Source organism: Motacilla alba, chromosome 25 (genome assembly GCF_015832195.1).
Source record: "Motacilla alba alba isolate MOTALB_02 chromosome 25, Motacilla_alba_V1.0_pri, whole genome shotgun sequence".
In the NCBI taxonomy this organism is placed as follows: domain Eukaryota; kingdom Metazoa; phylum Chordata; class Aves; order Passeriformes; family Motacillidae; genus Motacilla; species Motacilla alba.
Window position 1 is genome coordinate 109526 of NC_052040.1, and position 23010 is coordinate 132535.

The 23010-nt window shown below is 58.2% G+C and overlaps 1 protein-coding gene across 1 annotated transcript; it reads right to left on the reverse strand.

The window, feature by feature from the left end:
• Window positions 1-119: 119 nt before the first annotated feature.
• On the reverse strand, window positions 120-21755 carry LOC119711450 (rho guanine nucleotide exchange factor 11-like). The gene is made up of 32 exons (XM_038161693.1): window positions 21714-21755; window positions 20587-20722; window positions 19388-19486; window positions 18446-18495; window positions 18080-18137; window positions 17454-17590; window positions 16742-16813; window positions 15859-15978; window positions 14799-14942; window positions 14081-14161; window positions 13900-13965; window positions 13687-13788; window positions 13098-13196; window positions 12587-12629; window positions 12226-12322; window positions 11642-11863; window positions 10788-10811; window positions 10475-10646; window positions 10079-10163; window positions 9825-9854; window positions 9026-9152; window positions 8079-8255; window positions 7353-7400; window positions 6647-6918; window positions 6004-6234; window positions 5432-5514; window positions 4658-4783; window positions 3801-3918; window positions 2461-2639; window positions 1731-1806; window positions 977-1132; window positions 120-378 (listed from the first exon to the last, which is right to left on the reverse strand). The coding sequence occupies exons 1-32, from the start codon at window positions 21753-21755 to the stop codon at window positions 287-289; spliced, it is 3564 nt and encodes a 1187-aa protein (XP_038017621.1). The 3' UTR covers window positions 120-286.
• Between the last annotated feature and the right edge of the window lie 1255 nt (window positions 21756-23010).

A 23010-nucleotide genomic window follows, 5' to 3' on the forward strand; every position in this document is an offset into this window, starting at 1 on the left:
CACTTTTCCAGCCCATCCCAAGAATCTCATCCCCTGGATGGAGGAATCCCAGCCCTTCCCAAGGATCTCATCCCCTGGATGGAGGAATCCCAGCCCTTCCCAAGGATCTCATCCCCCGAGGGAGGAATCCCAGCCCTTCCCGGGGAGTTTCCCAGCCCTTCCCAAGGATCTCATCCCCTGGATGGAGGAATCCCAGCCCTTCCCAAGGACCTCATCCCCCAGGGACTTTTCCAGCCCTTCCCGGGGGTTTTTCCAGCCCTTCCCGGGGGGTTTTCCAGCGTTTCCCTCACGTGTTCTTCTCCGAGGGCGTCAGCGCCACCAGCTCGTAGATCTGGGGCCCCAGCTCCGAGGTGCAGATGATGAACAGGGCGCGCTTGTCTGGGGGGACAAAATCCCCCAAATTCCTCCCATTCCCAGCACCAGAATTCCCAAAATTCCTCCCGTTCCCAGCCCCACAATCCCCAAAATTCCTCCCGTTCCCAGCCCCACAATTCCCAAAATTCCTCCTGTTCCCAGCCCCACAATTCCCGAAATTCCTCCCCATTCCCAGCCCCACGATTCCCAGAATTCCCGGAATTCCCGGATTTCCTGCTCCCACCTGTGGCCACGGAGCAAGGAGCTGATGACAGGCCTGAAGCCCCATTTTCCCCAATTTTCCCCCCATTTCCCCCAATTTTCCCCCCATTTTTCAACCCAAAACCCCATTTTTTTAACCCAAAACCCCCATTTTTACACAAAACCCCCCCATTTTTCAACCCAAAACCCCCTTTTTACCCCATTTCCCCACATAAAATCCCCATTTTTTCACACAAAACCCCATTTTTTAACCCAAAACCCTCTTTTTTCCCCATTTCCCCCCATAAAACCCCCATTTTTTCGCACAAAACCCCATTTTTTACCCCCAAACCCCCGTCTTCCCCCCATTTCCCCCCACGTCATTCCCGGATTTCCCGGAATTCCCGGGCTCCCAGCCCACCTGTGGCCACGGAGCGCACGAGCAGCGAGCTGAGCTTGAGCACGGGGCTGAAGCTCTGCTTGGCGTCGCCGCCGCGGCCGTGGCACTTGAGCAGCCAGCGCTCGTCCTGCCGCTGCAGCAGCACCAGCAGCTCCTCCAGCAGCAGCACCTGCAGCTCTGCCCGCGCGGGCCGACGCAGGATTTGGTGGGATTTTTGTTTTGATTCTTCCGAGATTTTTGGGGATTTTTGGGGGATCTTTGGGGATTTTTTGGGGGATCTTTGGGGATTTTTTGGGATTTTTTTTGATTTTTTGGGGATTTTTTGGGGGGATATTTTGGGATTTTTTGGGGGATTTTTTGAGATTTTTCTGGATTTTTGGGGGGATTTCTTGGGATTTTTCTGGGATTTTTTTTTTATTTTTGGGGGATTTTTGGGGGGATTTTTTGGGATTTTTTTGGGATTTTTTGGGGATTTTTATGGATTTTTTGGGGATTTCTTGGGATTTTTCTGGGATTTTTGGGATTTTTTGGGAATTTTTGTTTTAATTTTTATGGATTTTTTTGGGATTTCTTGGGATTTTTTTTTATTTTTGGGGATGTTTTTCTGATTTTTTGGGGATTTTTTGGGGATTTTTGGGGGGATTTTTGGGGGGATTTGGGGGGATTTTTTAATTCAGTTTTTGGGGGATCTTTTGGGGGATTTTCTGGGATTTTTTATTCGGTTTTGGGGGTGTTTTTTTGGGGATTTCTGGAGCCCCGTCCCCCCAGTCCGTACCCACGCTCTTGTCCTTGCCCACTCTCCAGGTCAGGGGCCCCTCGTGGATCATCCGGTGCGCGGTCAGGTCCAGGTTCTGAGGGACCAAAATCCATGGAAACAGCCCAAAATCCATGGGAAACACCCCAAAATTCATGACAAACTCCCCAAAATCCATGGAAAACACCCCAAAATCCATGGAAAACACCCCAAAATCCATGGGAAACACCCCAATATCCACAGAAACACCCCAAAATCCATGGAAAACACCCCAAAAACCATGGGAAACTGAGGGATCCCATGGAAAACTGAGGGATTCCCATGGAAAAATGGGGAATTGCCATGGAAAAATGGGGATTTCCATGGAAAACCAGGGATTCCCATGGAAAAATGGGAGATTCCTATGGAAAAATGGAGGATTCCCATGGAAAAATGGGGCATTCCCATGGGAAACCAGGGATTCCCATGGAAAAATGGGGGATTCTCATGGAAAAATGGGGCATTCCCATGGAAAAATGGAGGATTCCCATGGAATAATGAGGGATTTCCATGGAAAAATGGGGGATTTCCAATGAAAATTGGGCAATTTCCACGGAAAAATGGGGGATTCCTGTGGAAAAACGGAGGATTCCCATGGAGAAATGGAGGATTCCTATGGAAAACCAGGGATTCCCATGGAAAAATGGAGGATTCCCGTGGAAAACTGGGGGTTTCCCATGGAAAATCGTGGGATTTCCCGTCGGGGCCGTACCCGGAACTGCGCGGCCAGCGGGTTGCTGCTCCTCTCCAGCGCCGAGGTGTCCAGGCGCCGCTGGTGCTCCCGCAGCCGCTGCCGGTTCTCGGCGCGCCGCACGGCCTCGTTGACCGCCCGCAGCAGCGCCCGGCTCTGCTCGCGCGCACGGAGCAGCTTCTGGTGCTCCGCCGAGCCCGCTGGGAACGGGAAAACGTGGGGAAAAATAATGGGAAATGGGGAAAATGGGATCAGGGTCACTGCTCGTGGGCACGGAGCAGCTTCTGGTGCTCCGCCGAGCCCGCTGGGAACGGGAAAACATCGGGAAAAATGGGAAAAATGGGATCAGGGTCACTGCTCGCGCGCACGGAGCAGCTTCTGGTGCTCCGCCGAGCCCGCTGGGAACGGGAAAACATCGGGAAAAATGGGAAAAATGGGATCAGGGTCACTGCTCGCGCGCACGGAGCAGCTTCTGGTGCTCCGCCGAGCCCGCTGGGAGACAGGAAAACATCGGGAAAATCCATGGGAAATGGGGAAAACGGGATCAGGGTCACTGCTCGCGCGCACGGAGCAGCTTCTGGTGCTCCACGGAGCCCGCTGGGAGACAGGAAAACATCGGAAAAAATAATGGGAAATGGGGAAAATGGGATCAGGGTCACTGCTCGCGGGCACGGAGCAGCTTCTGGTGCTCCGCCGAGCCCGCTGGGAACGGGAAAACATCGGGAAAAATAATGGGAAATGGGGAAAATGGGATCAGGGTCACTGCTCGCGCGCCCGCAGCAGCTTCTGGTGCTCCGCCGAGCCCGCTGGGAACGGGGAAAACATGGAAAAATAATGGGAAATGGGGAAAATGGGATCAGGGTCACTGCTCGCGGGCACGGAGCAGCTTCTGGTGCTCCGCCGAGCCCGCTGGGAACGGGAAAACATCGGGAAAAATAATGGGAAATGGGGAAAATGGGATCAGGGTCACTGCTCGCGGGCACGGAGCAGCTTCTGGTGCTCCGCCGAGCCTGCTGGGAACGGGAACATCCAGGGAAAAATGGGGGAAAATGGGGAAAAATGGGGAAAAATGGGGAAAAATGGGGAAAAGTGGGATCAGGGTCACTGCTTGCGGGCTCGGAGCAGTGACCCTGCCGAGCCTGCTGGGAATGGGAACATCCAGGGGAAAATGGGGAAAAAAGGGGAACATCCAGGGGAAAATGCAGGGGAAAATGGGGAAAATCCAGGGGATAACGGGGAAAATGGGGAAAAAAGGGGAACATCCAGGGGAAAATGCAGGGGATTTACAGGAAAACGGCGGGCGAGCGGGGAGGGGAAGCGGGGTGAGGCGCTGGGGCAGCCCCGGGAGCTGCGGCTCCTACCCGGGGTGCACTTGAGGACGCTCTCCAGCAGCAGCGGGTACTTGGTGAGCCGCTGCATCTCGGCGATCAGCAGGTCCTTCAGCTGCAGCCGCCGGCACTGCGGGTGGCTCTCGGCCTCCTGGCGGGGCACGGCGTTCCCAAACCGCGGGATTCCTCACCCCGCTGCCTCCCAAAATCCCAGATATCCTCACCCCAATGGATCCCAAACCGCGGGATTCCTCACCCCGCTGCCTCCCAAAATCCCGGAGATCCTCACCCCAATGGATCCCAAACCGCGGGATTCCTCACCCCGCTGCCTCCCAAAATCCCGGAGATCCTCACCCCAATGGCTCCCAAACCGCGGGACTCCTCACCCCGCTGCCTCCCAAAATCCCGGAGATCCTCACCCCACTGCTTCCCAAAATCCCGCAGTTCCTCACCCCAAGGGTTCCCCTAAATCCCGCAGTTCCTCACCCCAAGGGTTCCCAAAATCCCAAAGTTCCTGACCCCACTGCTTCCCCCAATCCCGGAATCCCGGAATTCCTGACCCCAGTGCCTCCCCCAATCCCAGAATCCCGGAGTTCCTGACCCCATGGCTTCCCCCGATCCCGGAATCCCGGAATTCCTGACCCCACTGCTTCCCCCAATCCCGGAATTCCTGACCCCAGTGCCTCCCCCAATCCCAGAATCCCGGAATTCCTGACCCCATGGCTTCCCCCGATCCCGGAATCCCGGAATTCCTGACCCCAGTGTGGGGAGATAGCGGGGAACAAGAGGAGGGGGAAACCAGGGGGGAAGGGCAATAAAAGCGGGGCGAGGACGGAGGGACAGACGGACGCGGGACAGACGGACGCGGGACAGACGGACGCGGGCCAGACCTGCATGAAGAGCTGGAAGCGGCTCTCCTTGCGCTGCTTGGTGCGGATCAGCTCCAGCGCCACCGACTGCGACGAGCAGAAGGCGGCGGCCGCGCGCTGGAACTCCTCCTTGGCAGCGCCCTCAAACTGGGAACAACCGGGGGGAAAACGGGGTTCCCGGAACGGCCCCGGAGCCCCGGAACGGCCCCGGAGCCCTGGAATGGCCCCGGGAGTCCCGGAACGGCCCCGGAGCCCCGGAACGGCCCCGGAGCCCTGGAATGGCCCCGGAGTCCCGGAATCCCCGGGAGTCCCGAAACGCCCCCGGAGTTCAGGAATGGCCCCGGAGTCCCAAAATGCCCCTGGGAGTCCCGGAATCCCCAAGAGTCCCAAAGTCCCCAGGAGTCCCAAAATCTCCAGGAGTCCCAAAGTCCCCGGGAGTTTGTGCACTGGTTTGGGGTTCTAGGTTTGGGGTTCGGGGTTCGGGGTTCAGGGTTTGGGGTTCGGGGTTCAGGGTTTGTTTTTTGGGGTTCAGGGTTTGGGGTTTGGGGTTCAGGGTTTGGGGTTCAGGGTTTGTTTTTTGGGGTTTGGGGTTTGGGGTTCAGGGTTTGGGGTTCGGGGTTTAGGGTTCAGGGTTTGGGGTTCGGGGTTTGGGGTTCAGGGTTCAGGGTTTGGGGTTCAGGGTTTGTTTTTTGGGGTTCAGGGTTTGGGGTTCAGGGTTTGGGGTTTGGGGTTCAGGGTTCAGGGTTTGGGGTTCAGTGTTTGTTTTTTGGGGTTCGGGGGTCAGGGCTGCCTTACCCGGGCCAGCATGAGGTCGCCGATGTCGCCGATGAGGGGTCCCTGCTCCTCCCGGAGCCTCCTCATGGATTCCCAGAAGGAATCTGGGGACGCAGGAGGGGAGGCGGAGGGACAGGGGAGAGGGGAGAGGGGGAAAAGGGGGAAAAGGGAGGGAGAAGGGAGGTGAGTTTGGGATTTTGGGAATTCCAGGGATTTGTCGCACTGCGCAGTCGATGAGCTCGGGCAGGTCAGGGAAGAGCAGGATCCCGGGGGATCCGGGGACCCAGTGGGGTCAGGAATTCCGGGATTGCAGGATTTTGGGGATTTGGGATTTCAGGATTTTGCGGATTTCAGGGATTTGGGATTTCAGGATTTTGGGGATTTGGGATTTCAGGGATTTGGGATTTCAGGGTTTCGGGGATTTGGGATTTTGGGGATTCCAGGGATTCGGGATTTCAGGATTTTGGGGACTTGGGATTTCAGGGTTTTGGGGATTTCAGGGATTCGGGATTTCAGGATTTTGGGGATTTCAGGGATTTGGGATTTCAGGGTTTCGGGGATTTGGGATTTTGGGATTTGGGATTTGGTCTCACTGTGCACGTCGATGAGGTCGGGCAGGTTGGGGAAGAGCAGCCCCAGCTCCTCCCGGCTCAGGAGCTGCTCCCGGCGCAGGCGTTGGAAGAAAAGCAAATCCAGAACGCGCAGGATGCGCAGGTGGGACAGCTCGGTGACAAACAGCTCTGGGGACATTGGGGACACATTGGGGACACATTGGGGACACAGGGACAGCACCCGCGGGTGGGACAGCTCGGTGACAAACAGCTCTGGGGACACAGCGGGGACACTGGGGACACACTGGGGACATCCAATTCCCAAAGCAGCCCCCGGAGCAGAACCCGACACCCAGAACCAGCCCCAGCACCCCAAAACCAGCCCCAAATCCCGGGAAAAAATTGGGAATGAGACCCCAAATCCTGGAAAAGGGCTGGCAGTGAGATCCCAAATCCAAGAATGAGATCCCAAATCCAGCAAGGAACTGGGAATGAGACCCCAAATCCCGGGAGTGAGACCCCAAATCCTGGAAAGGGCTGGCAGTGAGCCCCCAGATCCCAGGAACGAGCCCCTAAATCCCAGGAACGATGGCCCCAGAAGCCTCCCCCCATCTCCAGCCCCCCGAACCCCCGGCATTCCCGGCATTCCGGCATTCCCGCATTCCGGCATTCCCGGCTGGCGCACCGTTGATGACCTCCTGGCGGTCCACGTCGCGCTGGGACAGGCTGGCCAGCAGCTCCCGGCTGACCGAGTGCTGCCAGCTCTGCGAGCTGGGGGAGCCCTGCTGCCAGCCCTGGGAGTGCGGGGAGCCCTGGGAATTCGGGGAGCCCTGGGAATTCGGGGGGTTCTGGGGGTCGGGCTCCGGCTCCAGGTCGGGCGCGGGGCCCTGCTCGTCCTCCAGCAGGTGAGGGAGGAAGGCGTCGGGGCCGAAGGCCGGGCTGGGGGAATCCAAGCTCCTGGGAGGAGAAACGGGGAATTGGGGGGAAAATGGGGGGAAAATGGGAAAAAAGGGGAAAATTGGGGGGGAAAATGGGGGAAAGGGGGAAGAAATGGGGAAATTGGGGGAGATTGGGGGGAAACAGTGGGGGGAAAAATGGAGGAAAAAGGGGGGGAAATGGGGGGGAAATTGGGGGGAAAATGGGGGAAAATGGGGAAATTGGGGGGCAAAAAATGGGCACAATTGGGGAAAATTGGGGGGAAAATGGGGGGAAAATGGGAAAAAAGGGGAGGAAAAATGGGGAAAATTGGGGGAAATTTGGGGAAGTTTGGGGGGAAAAATGGGGGGAAAAGGGGAGGGAAATGGGGAAAGGATGAGGAAAAGAATGGGAAAAAAGAGGGAAAACTGGGGAGAAGTGGGAATGGGAATCCCAAGGTGGGGGGGGTCACTCACCTGCGCCCCATCTTTGGCGTGTAGGGGGGGGTGGGGTTTTCCAGGGATCTGGGAAAAGAACGGAACAATCCCCCTGGGGTGTCCCAAAATCCCAAGTTTTCCCTGACCCCGAGGGGTTCACCCTGGAAATCCAGGGATTCAACCCCAAACCCCGTCACATTCCACGGATTTCTCCATGGAACTCGGGACCTGAGGGAATAAAAAACCCTCCCTCCTTCCAAGCCCCTAAACCCCATCCCCAAACCCCAAATCCCGACTTCCCCCATCCTGATTTCCCCTCCTCTCCCAGACTTCCATCCCAAACCGCAAAAGCTGGGGCTGGTCCCTCTGGAGTTGCGGGAATTCTGGGATTTCTGGGAATCCCCACCTGCTGGAGAAGCTGGAGGTGCAAAACCCTCTCCAAAAACCCCCAAATCCCAAATTTCTCCTGATCCCAATGCTCCCACCTTCCCAGACTTCCATCCCAAACCCCAAAATCTGGGGCCGGACCCTCTAGAATTCCAGGAATTCTGGGATTTGGGGGAATTCCCACCTGTTGGAGAGGCTGGAGGTGCAAAACCCTCCCCAAAAACCCCAAATCCCAACTTCCCCCCATCCAAATTTCCCCTTCTTTCCCAGACTGCCATCCCAAACCCCGAAATCTGGGTTGGGATGTCCCCGGACCCCAAACTCCGGGCCCGGAGCCTCTGGAATGGCGGGAATTCCGGGATTTGGGGGGACGCCCACCTGTTGGAGAGGCTGGAGGCGGAGGAGGAGGCCGAGTGCAGCCGGGGGGTCTCGCCGCCCGCGTCCATGTCGACGTCGCTGCGGGAGCGCGGCACGGGCTCGGCGCGCCGCGAGCGCCGCAGCTCCTCGCGCCCCTTCAGCGACTCCGAGCGGCCCAGGCGCGCCTCGCCCCGCGAGCTGCCGGGCACGGGGACGGTCTGGCACCCTGCCACCGAGCCCCGGGCGCCGGGCAAACATCCCGGGATTGCAAGGGCAAAAAACCCCGGGAATTAGGGCAAAAAACCCCGGGATTCCGGGCAAAAAACCCCCAGGAATTAGGGTAAAAAACCCCGGGATTCCGGGCAAAAAACCCCCAGGAATTAGGGTAAAAAACCCCGGGATTCCGGGCAAAAAACCCCCAGGAATTAGGGTAAAAAACCCCGGGATTCCGGGCAAAAAACCCCCAGGATTACGGTAAAAAACCCCGGGATTCCGGGTAAAAAATCCCCAGGAATTAGGGTAAAAAACCCCTGGGACTCTGGGCAAAAAATCCCCAGGAATTAGGGTAAAAAATCCCAGGATTTCGGGAAAAAAATCCCCGGAATTATGGCAAAAAATCCTGGGAATTACAGCAAAATGTCCCCGGAATTATGGCAAAAATCCCCGGAATTATGGCAAAAAAAAATCCCTGGAATTAAGGTAAAAATCCCCAGGATTTTAGGGAAAACCCCCGGAATTTGAGGAATAGCCCTGGAATTTGGGAAAACCACCGGAATTCTGGGAAAACACTCAGGATTTTAAGGAAAAGCCCCGGGATTTGGGGAACCCCCCAGGATTTTGGGGAAAACCCCCGGGATTCTGAGAAAAGATGCAGGATTTTGGGGTAAAACCCCCGGAGTTGCGGGAAAACCCCCAGGATTTTAGGGAAAAGCCCCGGGATTGGGCCCCCCGTGCCGGGCCCCGCGCACCTGTCGGGCTGCAGCAGCCCCTCGGGGATGCTGCCGGTGGAGAGGCGCTGCGCGCCCGGCTCCGCGGGCTCCCCGTGGCCGCCCTCGAAGTGCTGGATCATGGTCCGGACGTTGCCCGGCTTCACCGCTGGAAGAGCCCGGAACGCCGGGGGCTGGGGGCCACGGGGACGCTCCCCGACCCCACACCCCGAATTCCCAGCCCAAACCCCAAATTCCTGACCCTAAACCCCAAATTCCCAGCCCAAATCCCAAATTCCCAGCCCAAACCCCAAATTCCCAGCCTAAATCCCGAATTCCTGACCCTAAATCCTGAATTTCCCATCCTAAATCGCAAATTCTCACCCCAAATCCCAAAATTCCTGATCTTAAATCCCGAATTTACCAACCCAAACCCCGAACTTCCCACCCCAAATCCCAAATTCCCATCTTAAATCCCGAATTCCTGATCCTAAATCCCATTCCCATCCTAAAGCCCAAAACTCCCATCCTAATTCCCAAATTTCCCATCCTAAAGCCCAAATTCCTGATCCTAAATCCCAAAATTCCCATCCCAAATCCAAAATTACTGATCCTAAATCCCGAATTTCCCATCCCAAATCCCGAATTCCTGATCCTAAATCCCGAATTTCCATCTTAAATCCCAAAATTCCTGATGCTAAATCCCAAACGCCAACCCCCCAAAGCCCGGAGTTCCCGGGAATTTCACCAGGGAAGAAAAAATGGGAACAAACCCCAAAACCATGGGGAAAAAATCATGGAAAAACGAAGGAAAAGCAACAAAAAACCTGGGAATTTTTACCTTCGGCAGGGGACAGGGGGACATGAAATGCTGGAAAACAAAGAGGAGATGTCAAAACTCCCAAAACCCCGGGGAAAAGTGGGAATTCGGGAACGCTGATGGGATGAGAACGGAAAAAAACGGGATGGGAACGTGGGAACGGGAATCCCAGGGAAACCCCAGGGAAACCCCAGGGAAATCCCGGGAAAATCCCAGGAAATCCCAGGAATTCCCAGGAAATCCCAAGAAATCCCAGGAATTCCGGGCTGACTCACTGCTCTGGGAGGAGCTCCGGGGTTTCCCGATGTATTTCAGGATCGGGTTCTGCCTCTGCTCCTTCTCCTTCCTGGAGCTGCTGCTCTGTTGGGAAAAAATCCTGGAATCGCTTGGAATCCCGGGAACTCCCCGGCCCCAACCCCAGAATCCCTATCCCAAAATCCCTATCCCTAATTTCCATCCCAAATCCCAAATTCCCATCCCAGACCCCGAATTTCCCATCCTCAACCCCGAACCCCAGGATCTGGGTCCGAAAACTCCCGGAATTCGGGTCCAAACCTCCCGGGATTTGGGTGAAAATTCCCAGAATTCCCACTGAAACCCCCAGGCCGGAGCCCTGGGATCTGCTCCCGGGATCCGCTCGCGGGGATTCCCGGAATTCCGGCCGTTCCCACCTTCTTGGCCTTGGGGAAGAAGGGCAGCCACTTGTCCTTGTCCGGGAGCTTCTCGGGGGCTCCGGGGCCGCGGCATTCCCGGCATTCCCGCCCCTCCCGGCATTCCCGGCCCTCGCGGGGCCGGATCCCGGCGTGCGCCATGAAGGTGCTGAGGGCGAAGGCCATGGGAGAGCTGGGGAAGAGAATTCCAGAGGGTGGGATCGGCCGGGCTCCCGGCGTTCCCGGATCCGCCGGGAGAGCGGGAGAATTGGGAATTCCGGGGATGCATCCACAGGGAAAATTCCCGGGGTTCTTCCCCGCTGGATCCGCTCACCTCCGCTCCTCCTCGTACTTGGAGCTGCGGGAAAAGGAATTCCTTGGATTCTGCCATTCCCAATCTGAAAATTCCCATTCCCAATCCCAAAATTCCCACTGCAGCCCCACAATCCCATCAGGAACTCCCAGTGATCCCAAATCCCCTGGAATTCCCAAATCCCACGGAATTCCTCACAGGATGTCCCCCAGGTGTCCCATCCCCGTGATCCCAATGATCCCAATGATCCCAATGAATGATCCCAGTGATCCCAGATCCTGGAGTTGCTCACAGGATGTCCCCCAGGTGCCCCAATGATCCCCGTGATCCCAGTGATCCCAATGAATGATCCCAGTGATCCCAGATCCCGGATGCTCACAGGATGTCCCCCAGGTGCCCCATCCCCACGATCCCAGCGATCCCAATGATCCCAATGATCCCGGATCCCCTGGAATTCCCAGCTGCTCACAGGATGTCCCCCAGGTGCCCCATCCCCATGATCCCAATGATCCCCACGATCCCGGATCCCCTGGAATTCCCGGAATTGCTCACAGGATGTCCCCCAGGTGCCCCATCCCCATGATCCCCATGATCCCGGATCCCCTGGAATTCCCGGAATTGCTCACAGGATGTCCCCCAGGTGCCCCATCCCCATGATCCCAATGATCCCAATGATCCCGGATCCCCTGGAATTCCCGGAATTGCTCACAGGATGTCCCCCAGGTGCCCCATCCCCATGATCCCAATGATCCCAATGATCCCGGATCCCCTGGAATTCCCGGAATTGCTCACAGGATGTCCCCCAGGTGCCCCATCCCCATGATCCCCATGATCCCAATGATCCCGGATCCCCTGGAATTCCCGGAATTGCTCACAGGATGTCCCCCAGGTGCCCCATCTGGCGCTCGGCCAGCAGCCGCTCGCGCTGCCGGCGCTCCGCTGGCCCCGCTGGCCCCGCTGGCCCCGGTGGCCCCGGTGGCTCCGGTGGCTCCGGTGGCCCCGGTGGCTCCGGTGGCTCCCGGCCGCGGCCGCGCGGCTCCAGCTCCTGCAGCTCGTTCTCGCCGTAGAGGCTGCCCAGCCCCAGCGTGCGCTTCGTCCTGCGGGAACGGGATGGGAGAGCCCGGAATTCCCGGATTCCCCAAAGTCCGGGACCTGGGGCTCTGGGAAAAGCTAAAAACGGGACCAGAGAGCCTGGAATTCCCGGATTCCCCAAAGTCCGGGATCTGGGGCTCTGGGAAAAGCTAAAAACGGGACCGGAGAGCCTGGAATTCCCAGATTTCCCAAATCCAGGATTTGGGGCTCTGGGAAAAGCCAAAAACCGGGACTGGGAGGCGCAAAAACCCCCAAGATTTGGGATTTTCCTGGGGTTTTGCCCCAAATACGCCCGGGGAGCTCCCGGAATTCCCAGAATGGGGGTTTTCCCAGAATTTCCCGGGGTTTCCCAGGGTTTCCCCCTCACCTGTAGTCCTGGAGCTGCTCCTGGATCTCCGGGACGACGAACTCCTGCGCCTCCAGCAGCGCCGGCCGCAGCTCGCCGCCGTTCCGCAGGCGCAGCTCTGGGAATCCCGGAGAAACCCATCCGGGAAAAATCCGGGAATGCTCCCGGGGCCCGGCGCTCCTTCCCAACCCCCGCCCGGCCTTCCGGGATCCCAGGAAAAATTCGGGAATTCTGGGGATGCCTTCCAGCTCTGGAGCCCGGAAGTTTTGGGAATTGCAGGGAGTCGGGGATTTCGGGAGCGCTCCGGGGAGAAGTTTGGGAATTCCCAATCCCGGCCCCCGGCTGCTTTTCCTGGGGGGAATTCCCGGAATTCCGAACTCACCGATCTCAGCCAGGAGCTGCTCCGGCAGCTTCACCCGCAGCGGCTGGAAAACAGGGAGAAGCACCCAAGATCTGGGATAGCCCCCCAAAATCTGGGAAAATCATCCCAAAATCCTCCCAAAATCTGGGGAAATCATCCCAAAATCTGGGAAACGCTTCCAAAATCTGGGAAAGCCCCCCAAAATCTGGGAAAAATCCATCCCAAAATCCCAGAAAATCCTCCCCACACTCCTGAAAATTGTCCTCAAATTCCAGAATACCATCCCAAAATTCTTCAAAATCCTCGGAAATCCTTTCTAAATCCTGGGAATTCCTCCCCAAATCCCAGGAATTGCCCCTGAATCCCAGGAATTCCCCCCAAATCCTGGGAATTCCCCCCAGATTCCCAGAAATTCCCCCCAAAATCCCAGGAATTGCCCCCGAATCCCCAGGAATTCCCCCCAAAATCCCTTGAAATCCTCCCAAATCCCAGGCATTGCTCCCGAGTCCCGGGAATCGCCCGAGGCGCTCACCGCCGCCCTGTCCAGGAAGATGCTCCAGACGTCCCGGGCCAGGGCGCGGCCGTCGCGGGGGCTCTGCCGGCAGCAAACCTCGCAGCACAGGTGGAAGAGCTGCGGGAACCCGGGATCAGCCGGAACGCCGGGAACGCCGGGAGCGGGAACCCCGGGAACGCCGGGAGAGGGAACCCCGGGAACGCCGGGAGAGGGAACCCCGGGAGAGGGAATCCCGGGAGAGGGAATCCCAGGAACGCCGGGAGAGGGAACCCCGGGAACGCCGGGAGAGGGAACCCCGGGAACGCCGGGAGCAGGAATCCCGGGAACGCCGGGGGCAGGAATTCCGGGGTGCCGGGAGCGGGAATTCCCGGGGTTCTGAGGAAATCCTGGGAATTCTGCAACATCCGGAGCCCTGGGAGCGCTCCAGGAGGCACCAGGGGGTGGGAATGGGATCCCCAGAGCAGAAATTCCCAGGAATTCAGAGGAAATCCCGGAAATTCCGCAACATCCTGATCTCAGGAATATTCCTGGAATCTCTGGGAGATGCCAGGGGTTGGGAATGGGATCCTAGGGGGAGGAAATCCCGGGAATTTTGGGAGTTCCTTACCAGAGGAGTGGGATCGGCCTGGGAGAAGAGGAACCTCAGGAAAACGGCCAAGTGGGCCGGGCGGGATTTGAGAATTCCCAAATCCTGGAACACGGAATCGCTCTGGGAACGCAGAGAGGGAGAAGTGGGAATGCCCAAAATCCCAAAAATCCCCTCAAAAACCCCACCTAGAATTCCCAAATCCCAAAAATCCCGCTTTTCCCACATCCTCACCTCGTTGCTGCCGCTCCCAGGCTCGCAATCCTCCTCGGGGCCGATGATTTGGGGCCTCCCCGATCCCTATCCCAAAAAAAAACCGGGATCAAGCTCCGGGAACGGCTCGGGGGGAATCCCCGAGAGGATTCCCGGGATTTTCTGGGATTTTCCCAGATTTCCTGGGGTTTTCCAGCCCCACCGGATCCGCGGCGAGGCGGGAGCCGAGCACGGGGGAGCTCCGGGGGCTGCCGGGCTTGGAAAAGCCGGAATTCCGGGACACCTGGGAAGGGGAATTTCGGGATCAGGATCCCCAAAATCCCTTGGAATTCCCGGGGAAAAGGATTCTGGGGGACCCCAAGTTCTGGGGGGAATTTTTCCTCCTCTCCCAGAATTTCCCTCCAACTTTTCCCAGATTTTTCCCAGCTTTTCCTCAAACTTTTAATGGAATTTCCCCGTCTGTCACAGGATTTTCATCTCCTTTCCCCAGGTTTTTCCTGGAATTATTTTCCCCATTTTTCCCTCCTTTCTCCCCCGGTTTTCCCTTAATTTCCCCCCCACATTCTCCCAAAATTTCCCCGGAATTCCCCCCATGCTTTCCCCAAACTTTTCCTGGAATTTCTCCCCCTTTTCCCCAAACCTTTCCTGGAACTTCCTCTTCCCAAATCTTCCCTGCAGTTTCCCTGCCCTTTTCCCAAATTTTCCCAAACTCTTCCCCGCCCTTTTCCAGGATTTTTCCCGGATTTTTCCTGGATTTTCCCCTCCCTTTTCCTGGATTTTCCCCGGATTTTCTCCAGATTTTTCCTGGATTTTCCCCTCCCTTTTCCTGGATTTTCCCCGGATTTCCCCCCCCCCCCCCCCCCCCCCTTCTCCCGGGTTTTTCCCTGGATTTTTCCCAGATTTCCCCGGGATTCCCTCACCTCCGGCAGGGCCGGGCGGCGCTCGGGGCCGGGCTCCGTTCCCGGCTCCGCGTCCTGGGGCTCCCTCGGGAATCGCCCCGGGAGCTGCGGGGACCCCGGCGGGCCCCGGGGAACCTCCCCCTCCGGGCACCAGGAGCCCAAATCCTGGGAAAAGGCACCGGGATCAGGGAGGAAGGGATCCCAGAAACCCAGGAACCAGGAAATTCCCCACATTCCCAGCCAGCCCCTCCGTCCCCGGGTCCGTGCTTCGGGAGCAGCGGAATTCCCGGGAAGCACCGGGACGGGCTCGGGGCAATGCTGGGGTCACTCCCAGGATGATTCCCAGAACTGCTCCCAGACCAAATTCCAGGATCATTCCTGGAGTTCCTGGGGTCATCCCCGGGATCACTCCCAGAATCCCCAGATCATTCCTGGATTGATTTCCACGCTTATTCCCAGATCACTCCCAGAATTCCCATACTCATTCCCAGATCATTCCCAAATTATTCCCAGAATTCCCATATTCATTCCTAGATCATTCCCAGATCATTCCTGGATCATTCCTAGACTGATTCCCAGATCCATTCTCAGACTGATTCCTGGATCATTCCTGAATTCCCAGATTGATTCCTAGATCATTCCCGGGATCATTCCCAGCTCATTCCTGCAGCGATTCCCGGGATCATTCCTGGGATCATTCCCAGATCTTTCCCAGCTCATTCCCACATGGATTCCCGGGATCATTCCCAGATCATTCCCAGGATCATTCCCGGCTCATCCCCTGCTATTCCCAGCCCATTCCCATTCATCCCCAGCCATTCCCAGATCATTCCCGGGATCTTTCCCAGCCATCCCCATTCATCCCCAGCCGTTCCCAGCTCATTCCCAGGATCATTCCCGGCATCATTCCCAGATTCCCATTCATCCCCAGCCGTTCCCGGGATCATCCCCAGCCCATTCCCGGCTCATTCCCGGATCATTCCCAGCCATTCCCATTCACCCCCAGCCCGTTCCCGGGATCATTCCTGGATTCCCGGGATCATTCCCGTTCCCGTTCCCGTTCCCGTTGCCGTTCCCGTACCGGGGCGGCGCGCGCCTCCTGCAGCACCTTGAGCTGCAGCTGCCCCAGCCGGCGCCGCGCGCCCTCCAGCTGCTCCTCCAGCGCCGCGCCCGGCTGCCGCTGCAGCAGCTCCTGGAACCGCTGCGGGACGGACGCACGGACACACGGAGGGACACACGGACACACAGAGGGACACACAGAGGGACACACGGACACGGAGTGACACACGGACACATGGACACACGGTCACACGGAGTGACACACGGACACGGGGTGACACACGGACACACGGACACACGGACACGGAGTGACACACGGACACGGGGTGACACACGGACACACGGACACGGAGTGACACACCGCACGGCCGGGGCAAGCGCAGAGCGCGCCCCGAACAGCCCGGAAACCCAAATGAAACAGCCCCAGAAACACCCCGAAAATCAGAATGAAACAGCCCCGGAAAATCAGAATAAAATATCCCCGGAAAATCCCAAAACCCGAAATGAAACAGCCCCCAAAACAGCCCGGAAACCCAAATGAAACAGCCCCCGAAAATCAGAATAAAACAGCCCCCGTAACAGCCCAGAAATCAAATTAAAACAGCCCCTGAAACACCCTGGAAACCAAAATGAAATATCCCTGGAAAATCAGAATAAAATATCCCTGGAAAATCCCGAAAATCAAATTAAAATATCCCCCAAAACACCCCGGTTTTCTGGGATTTTCCCAGGTTTTTCCCAGGTTTTCCGGGATTTTCCTGGGTTTTCTGGGATCTTCCCAGGTTTTTCCCGGGTTTGTCCCGGGTTTTCTGGGATCTTCCCAGGTTTTTCCCGGGTTTGTCCCGGGTCTGTCCCGGGTCTGTCCCGGGTTTTCCCGGGACAGGGCTCCCGCGGGGCGGGCGCACCTGGAGCTCGGCCTCCTCCTGGCGCAGCATGTTGCGCAGGATCTGCGCCGCGTGCCGCTGCACCTCGGGGTCCTGCGGACACACGGACACCGGCGGGATAGCGGGAATAATGGGAACAACAGGAACAACGGGAATAACAGGATACGGGACACACGGACACCGGCGGGATAGCGGGAATAATGGGAACAACGGGACACACGGACACCGACGGGATAGCGGGATAGCGGGAACAACAGGAACAACGGGAATAACAGGATACGGGACACACGGACACCGCAACGGCCACGGGATGGCAGCGGGAGAGCAACAGGACAGCAGGAATAACGGGATAGCGGGAATGGGATAATGAGAATGGGATAACAGGAACAGTGGGAAGAACGGGATAGCGGGAATGGTGGGAATAATGGGAATGGGATAACAGGATAGCGGGATAATGGGAATGGTGGGAATAACGGGATAGCGGGAATGGGATAACGGGATAGCGGGCTCCCTCTGGAATTCTGGTCTCCCTCTGGAATTGCAAGATTCCCCTGGAATTCCAGGGTCCCTCTGGAATTCCCATCTCCCCCGGCATTCCCGTCTCCCCCGGCATTCCCGTCTCCCATGGCATTCCCGTCTCCCTGTGGCATTCCCGTCTCCCGTGGCATTCCCGTCTCCCCCGGCATTCCCGTCTCCCGTGGCATTCCCGTCTCCCGTGGCATTCCCGGCTCACCTGCAGGGGCCTGGGCTCCGTGATGCGCTGGGGGGGCCCCTGGGGACCCCCCGCGGGCTCCGGCTCCTGCCGGGATCCCGGAATTCCGACGGGGCCGGGCGGGGAGCCCAGCAGGGTCAGGGCCACGTAGGCACCGGCTGGGAACACACGGGAACGTCGGGAGAAACCCCGGGAGAACGCGAGGGGGGCTCGCAGGGAAAATCCACGGGGAAAGAATCCCAGGCGAAAAATTCCAGGGGAAACGGGAGCGGGAAGGATTTCCTGGGAAAATCTGGGATGAGGGGGGTTCCAAAAACTGGGAAAAGGGAGCCAGGAGGATTCCCGGGAAAACGGGGGGGAGAGGGTTTCCAGGGAATATCTGGGAAAAAGGGGTGAGAAAGATTCCCAGGAAAACCCTGGAGAAGGAGCTGAGAAGGATTTCCAGGAAATAATTCCAGGAAAAAAAATTCCAGGAAAAAGAATTCCAGGAAAACCAGGAGTGGGAAGAATTTCCCTGGAGAATCTGGGATGAGAAGGAATTCCTGGGAGAAGGTGGGAAAAAGGGCTGGGAACGCTTCCAGGCTGCCCCGGAATTCCCGCAGGATGGAACAGGAAGGGAATTCCCGGGAATTGCGGCCCCGACTCACACTTGATCAACTTCACCACCTCCAGGTGGGAGCTGTTGGTCACCATCGTGCCGTTCACCTGGAAAAGCGGGAGAGGGCTGGGAAATCGGGAATTCCCCCGGGAATGGGGGCTGGGAAAGGGCTGGGAAATCGGGAATTCCGCTGGGAATGGGGGCTGGGAAAAATGGGAATTCCCCTGGGAATGGGGAAGGGGAAAAATGGGAATTTCCTCGGGAATGGGGAAGGGGAGCTGGGAAATCGGGAATTCCCCCGGGAATGGGGGCTGGGAAAGGGCTGGGAAAATGGGAATTCCCACGGGAATGGGGAAGGGGAGCTGGAAATCGGGAATTTCCCCGGGAATGGGGAAGAGGAGCTGGGAATTCCCACCTTGAGGATGCGGTCGCCCTCCTGCACGCCGGCCCTCATGGCAGCGCCCCCTGCACACAGCGGGAGTCAGGGGATCCGGAATGTTCCACGGGGAACACGCCAAACACTCCCAGAGCAAACCCCCAGGCTGGGACATGGCCCCAGGAAAGGCCCCTGCTCCCAGGAAAGCCCCCTGCTCCCAGGAAAGCCCTTCTCCCAGGAAAGCCCCCTGCTCCCACATTCTCCGGACATTTTTCTCCCCCTTTTTTCCCCATTTTTCTCCATTTCCCCCCATTTTTCTCAGGCTGGGGATGGATGAGGGGACCCCTGGGGATTGTCCGGCCGTGTCCATCCCGTGTCCATCCCTGTCCATCCCTGTCCCCCCCGTGTCCATCCCTGTCCATCCCTGTCCATCCCTGTCCCCCCCGTGTCCATCCCTGTCCATCCCGTGTCCATCCCTGTCCATCCCTGTCCCCCCCGTGTCCATCCCTGTCCATCCCTGTCCATCCCTGTCCCCCCCGTGTCCATCCCTGTCCATCCCGTGTCCCCCCCGTGTCCATCCCTGTCCCCCCCGTGTCCACCCCGTGTCCATCCCTGTCCATCCTGTGTCCATCCCTGTCCATCCCGTGTCCACCCCGTGTCCCCCCCGTGTCCCCCCCGTGTCCACCCCGTGTCCACCCCGTGTCCATCCCGTGTCCATCCCTGTCCACCCCGTGTCCATCCCGTGTCCATCCCGTGTCCACCCCGTGTCCATCCCGTGTCCATCCCTGTCCATCCCGTGTCCATCCCTGTCCATCCCTGTCCATCCCGTGTCCATCCCGTGTCCATCCCGTGTCCATCCCGTGTCCATCCCTGTCCATCCCTGTCCATCCCGTGTCCATCCCGTGTCCATCCCTGTCCATCCCGTGTCCATCCCTGTCCATCCCGTGTCCATCCCGTGTCCACCCCGTGTCCATCCCGCACCGGGCCGCACGGACTGCACGAGCACCACGCGGTCGCCGCTGACGGTGAAGCCGAAGCCATGCTGGTCCCGCTGGATGATGACGCAGCGCTGCACCAGCCCTGGACACACGGACAGACGGACAGACGGACACGCGGACAGACGGACACACGGACAGACGGACACGCGGACAGACGGACAGACGGACACACGGACAGACGGACACGCGGACACACGGACAGACGGACACGCAGACAGACGGACATGCGGACATGCGGACACACGGACAGACGGACACACGGACAGATGAACACACGAACACACGGACACACGGACAGACGAACAGACGGACACACGAACACACGGACACGCGGACAGACGGACAGACGGACAGACGGACACGGGACAGGAGCAAGAGGAGCCAGTGAGCCTCTGAGTCCGGGCTGGGCTCTGAGGAACCCTGACACCCTGACCTCGGGGTCACTGTCACCCTGACCTCGGGGTCACTGTCACCCTGACCTTGGGGTCACTGCCACCCTCACCTCGGGGTCACTGTCACCCTGACCTTGGGGTCACTGCCACCCTCACCTCGGGGTCACTGTCACCCTGACCTTGGGGTCACTGCCACCCTGACCTCGGGGTCACTGTCCCCAACGACCTTGGGGTCACTGCCACCCTGACCTCGGGGTCACTGCCACCCTGACCTTGGGGTCACTGTCACCCTGACCTCGGGGTCACTGTCACCTTGACCTTGGGGTCACTGCCACCTTGACCTCGGGGTCACTGTCACCCTGACCTCGGGGTCACTGTCCCCAACGACCTCGGGGTCACTGTCACCCCCTGACCTCGGGGTCACTGTCACCCTGACCTCGGGGTCACTGTCCCCCCTGACACAAGCTCCTGTGGCCACCACTGACCCCCCATCCCCAATCCCCCCTTGTGGGACCCTGAATTCCCAAATCCCAACGTTCCAAGAGCGCGGGAAGATCTGGAGCTGCCCCCCGGCCCTGAGTGACCCCTGAGTGACCCCTGAGTGAGCCCTGAGTGTCCCCCGAGTGAGTGCTGAGTGTCCCCTGAGTGAGCGCTGAGTGTCCCCTGAGTGTCCCCCGAGTGTCCCCCGAGTGTGCCCCGAGTGTGCCCTGAGTGTCCCCTGAGCGTCCCCTGAGTGTCCCCTGAGTGTGCCCTGAGTGTCCCCTGAGTGAGCACAGGAGCAAAGTCCCACCTGTGGCCTCGGGGGCGTCCGGGGGCTGCCGGCGGTGGCCGGGGGAGCTCCGCTCCGAGGGGGACTCGCCCAGGGACGAGGAGAGGCCGCTCAACCTGCGGGGATTCGGGAATGCGGGAATGCGGGAATGCGGGAACTACCCCTGCGCACTCCCGGATGACAGACCCCAAACCCCCCCGGCAGATCCCAAATCCCAGATCCCAAATCCCAAATCCCCCTGGCAGATCCCAAATCCCCCAGCAGATCCCAAATCCCAGATCCCAAACCTCCCCGGCAGATCCCAAATCCTCCCGGCAGATCCCAAATCCCAGATCCCAAATCCCCCTGGCAGACCTCAAACCCCCCTGGATCCCCCTGGGATCAGATCCCAAATCCCCCCCGGGGTTCAGACCCCAACCCCCCCGGCAGATCCCAGCTGGATCTGATCCCTCTGGATCCCAGAGGCTTCTCCTGCCCCTCTGGAAGCGGCCGCGGCTTAACCAGGCTATAAAAAACTCGTTTAATTCGGCTTAATTAAAGCTCCTTAATTGCCTCGGGGCTGGCCGAGCCACGGCGATTCCCACAATTCAAATTCCCACAAAATTCCCACAAAATTCCCCCAATTCCCAGAAAATTCCCACAATTCCCATGCCAGTGGCAACTCCGGAGGGACCCCAGCCCTGCTCCGCCTTCCCGGCTCCCAAAAATCCGAAAATCCCGAAAAAATGGAGCTTGGAATGGGAAAAAATTCCCTTTTCCCAACATTTCTGCCCACTGGGCTCCTGCCCACAGTAGGATTGGGATTCCCAGCTGGAAAATCCTGTGGAAAATCTGGGATAAACCAGTTTTAAAGCAGGAAAAATGGGGAAAAATCCCATTTTCCAACATTTCTGCCCACTGTGTTCCTTTCCACAGCAGGACTGGGATTCCCAGCTGGAAAATCCCATGAAACCCGGGATAAACCATGTTTAAAGCAGGAAAAATGGGGGAAAATCCCATTTTCCCAACATTTCTGCCCCCTGGGCTCCTTCCCGGCTGCTGGGGCTCTCCGAGGAGCCGGGATTCCCAAACCCCCTGGATTTCTACGGGATCAATTCCCAACTGAACGTGGGAGCCCCGGGGATCCAGGGAGAGCTTCATTCCCCCACATTCCCAAGGATCCGACCCTCAGGATCCAGGGAGAGCTTCATTCCCCCACATTCCCAAAGAACCAGCCCCAGGATCCAGGGAAAGTTTCATTCCCCCACATTCCCAAGGAGCCAGCCCCAGGATCCAGGGAAAGTTTCATTTTCCCACGTCCCGAGGCCGGCAGGCATTCCGGGAGTCGGGATCCCTCCGGAATTTCTGCTGGGCTTGGCAACATTGGGTTCCCTCCCTGCCGGGGGCTGCGGCTGCCTGGAGCAGCACCAGGGAAAACCACGGCAGACCGCGGGAAAACGGGAATTTTCCACTTTGGTCCTGCTTTAAACCGGGTCTATCCCAAATTTTGGGGGATTTTCCAGCTGGGAATCCCAATTCCAGCGTGGGAAGGAAGCCAGGGGGCAGAAATGTTGGAAAAATTGAATTTTTTCCCCATTCTTCCTGCTTCAAAACTGGTTTATCCCGGGTTTCCACAGGATTTTCCAGCTGGGAATCCCAGTCCTGCTGTGGGAAGGAAGCCAGGGGGCAGAAATATTGGGAAAAGGGAATTTCCCCCCATTTTTCCTGCTTAAAAACTGGTTTATCCCAATTTTTGGGGGATTTTCCAGCTGGGAATCCCAATCCTGCTGTGGGGAGGAACCCAGTGGGCAGAAATGTTGGAAAACGGGAATTCTCCCCATTTTTCCTGCTTTAAACGCGCTTTATCCCAGGTTTCGTGGGATTTTCCAGCTGGGAATCCCAACCCTTTTTGGGAAGAGATCCCAAATGCGGGAAAATGGGAATTTCTGCTGCTTTTTGGCTTGGCGTCGGTTTTTCCGGGAATTCTCCAGGGGAATTCTCCAGGCGGCAGCTCCAAGGGCTCGGGCAATGATTAACGGAGCCGCTCCTGGAAAAGCGGGAAGCGGCAGAGCCGGTTTGGCTGGGAATTCCGGGAATTGCCCGGCCCGGGGGGATCCTTTTCCCTCTCCCTGGCACCGGGAACCCGCGGAATTCCGCGCCCGGAGCGATCCCGAAACTCCTGGGATGAGGGAGGGAAACCTCTCCCTGGGCCGGGGGAGCCGGGATGGGGCTGGGAGGGGAACCCACGGGATAACCCCAGGGATCCAGGACTGATCCCTGGAATCCCAAACAAACCTGCCCTGGGGATCCTGGAACTCTCTGGAAAAGATCCTGAAATCCCAAAAAATCCCATCCCAGGCACATTCCCACCACCCCAGGGACTGAAATCCATGGGATAACCCGGGCAGGATCTGGGATTGATCCCTGGAATCCCAAATAAACCTGCCCTGGGAATCCTGGAATCTT

What these genes read in the sequence shown, in the direction of transcription:
- LOC119711450 (XM_038161693.1), bottom strand. Translation starts at nt 21,755, where the DNA reads ATGAAGCTCTCCCTGGATCCTGAGGGTCGGATCCTTGGGAAT. An exon ending in CTGGGAGCGGCAGCAACGAG is followed by an intron (nt 13,789 to 13,899) that starts GTGAGGATGTGG and finishes CTGCGTTCCCAG; the next exon opens with AGCGATTCCGTGTTCCAGGA. An exon ending in CCCCCTGTCCCCTGCCGAAG is followed by an intron (nt 9,153 to 9,824) that starts GTAAAAATTCCC and finishes GGGCTCTTCCAG; the next exon opens with CGGTGAAGCCGGGCAACGTC.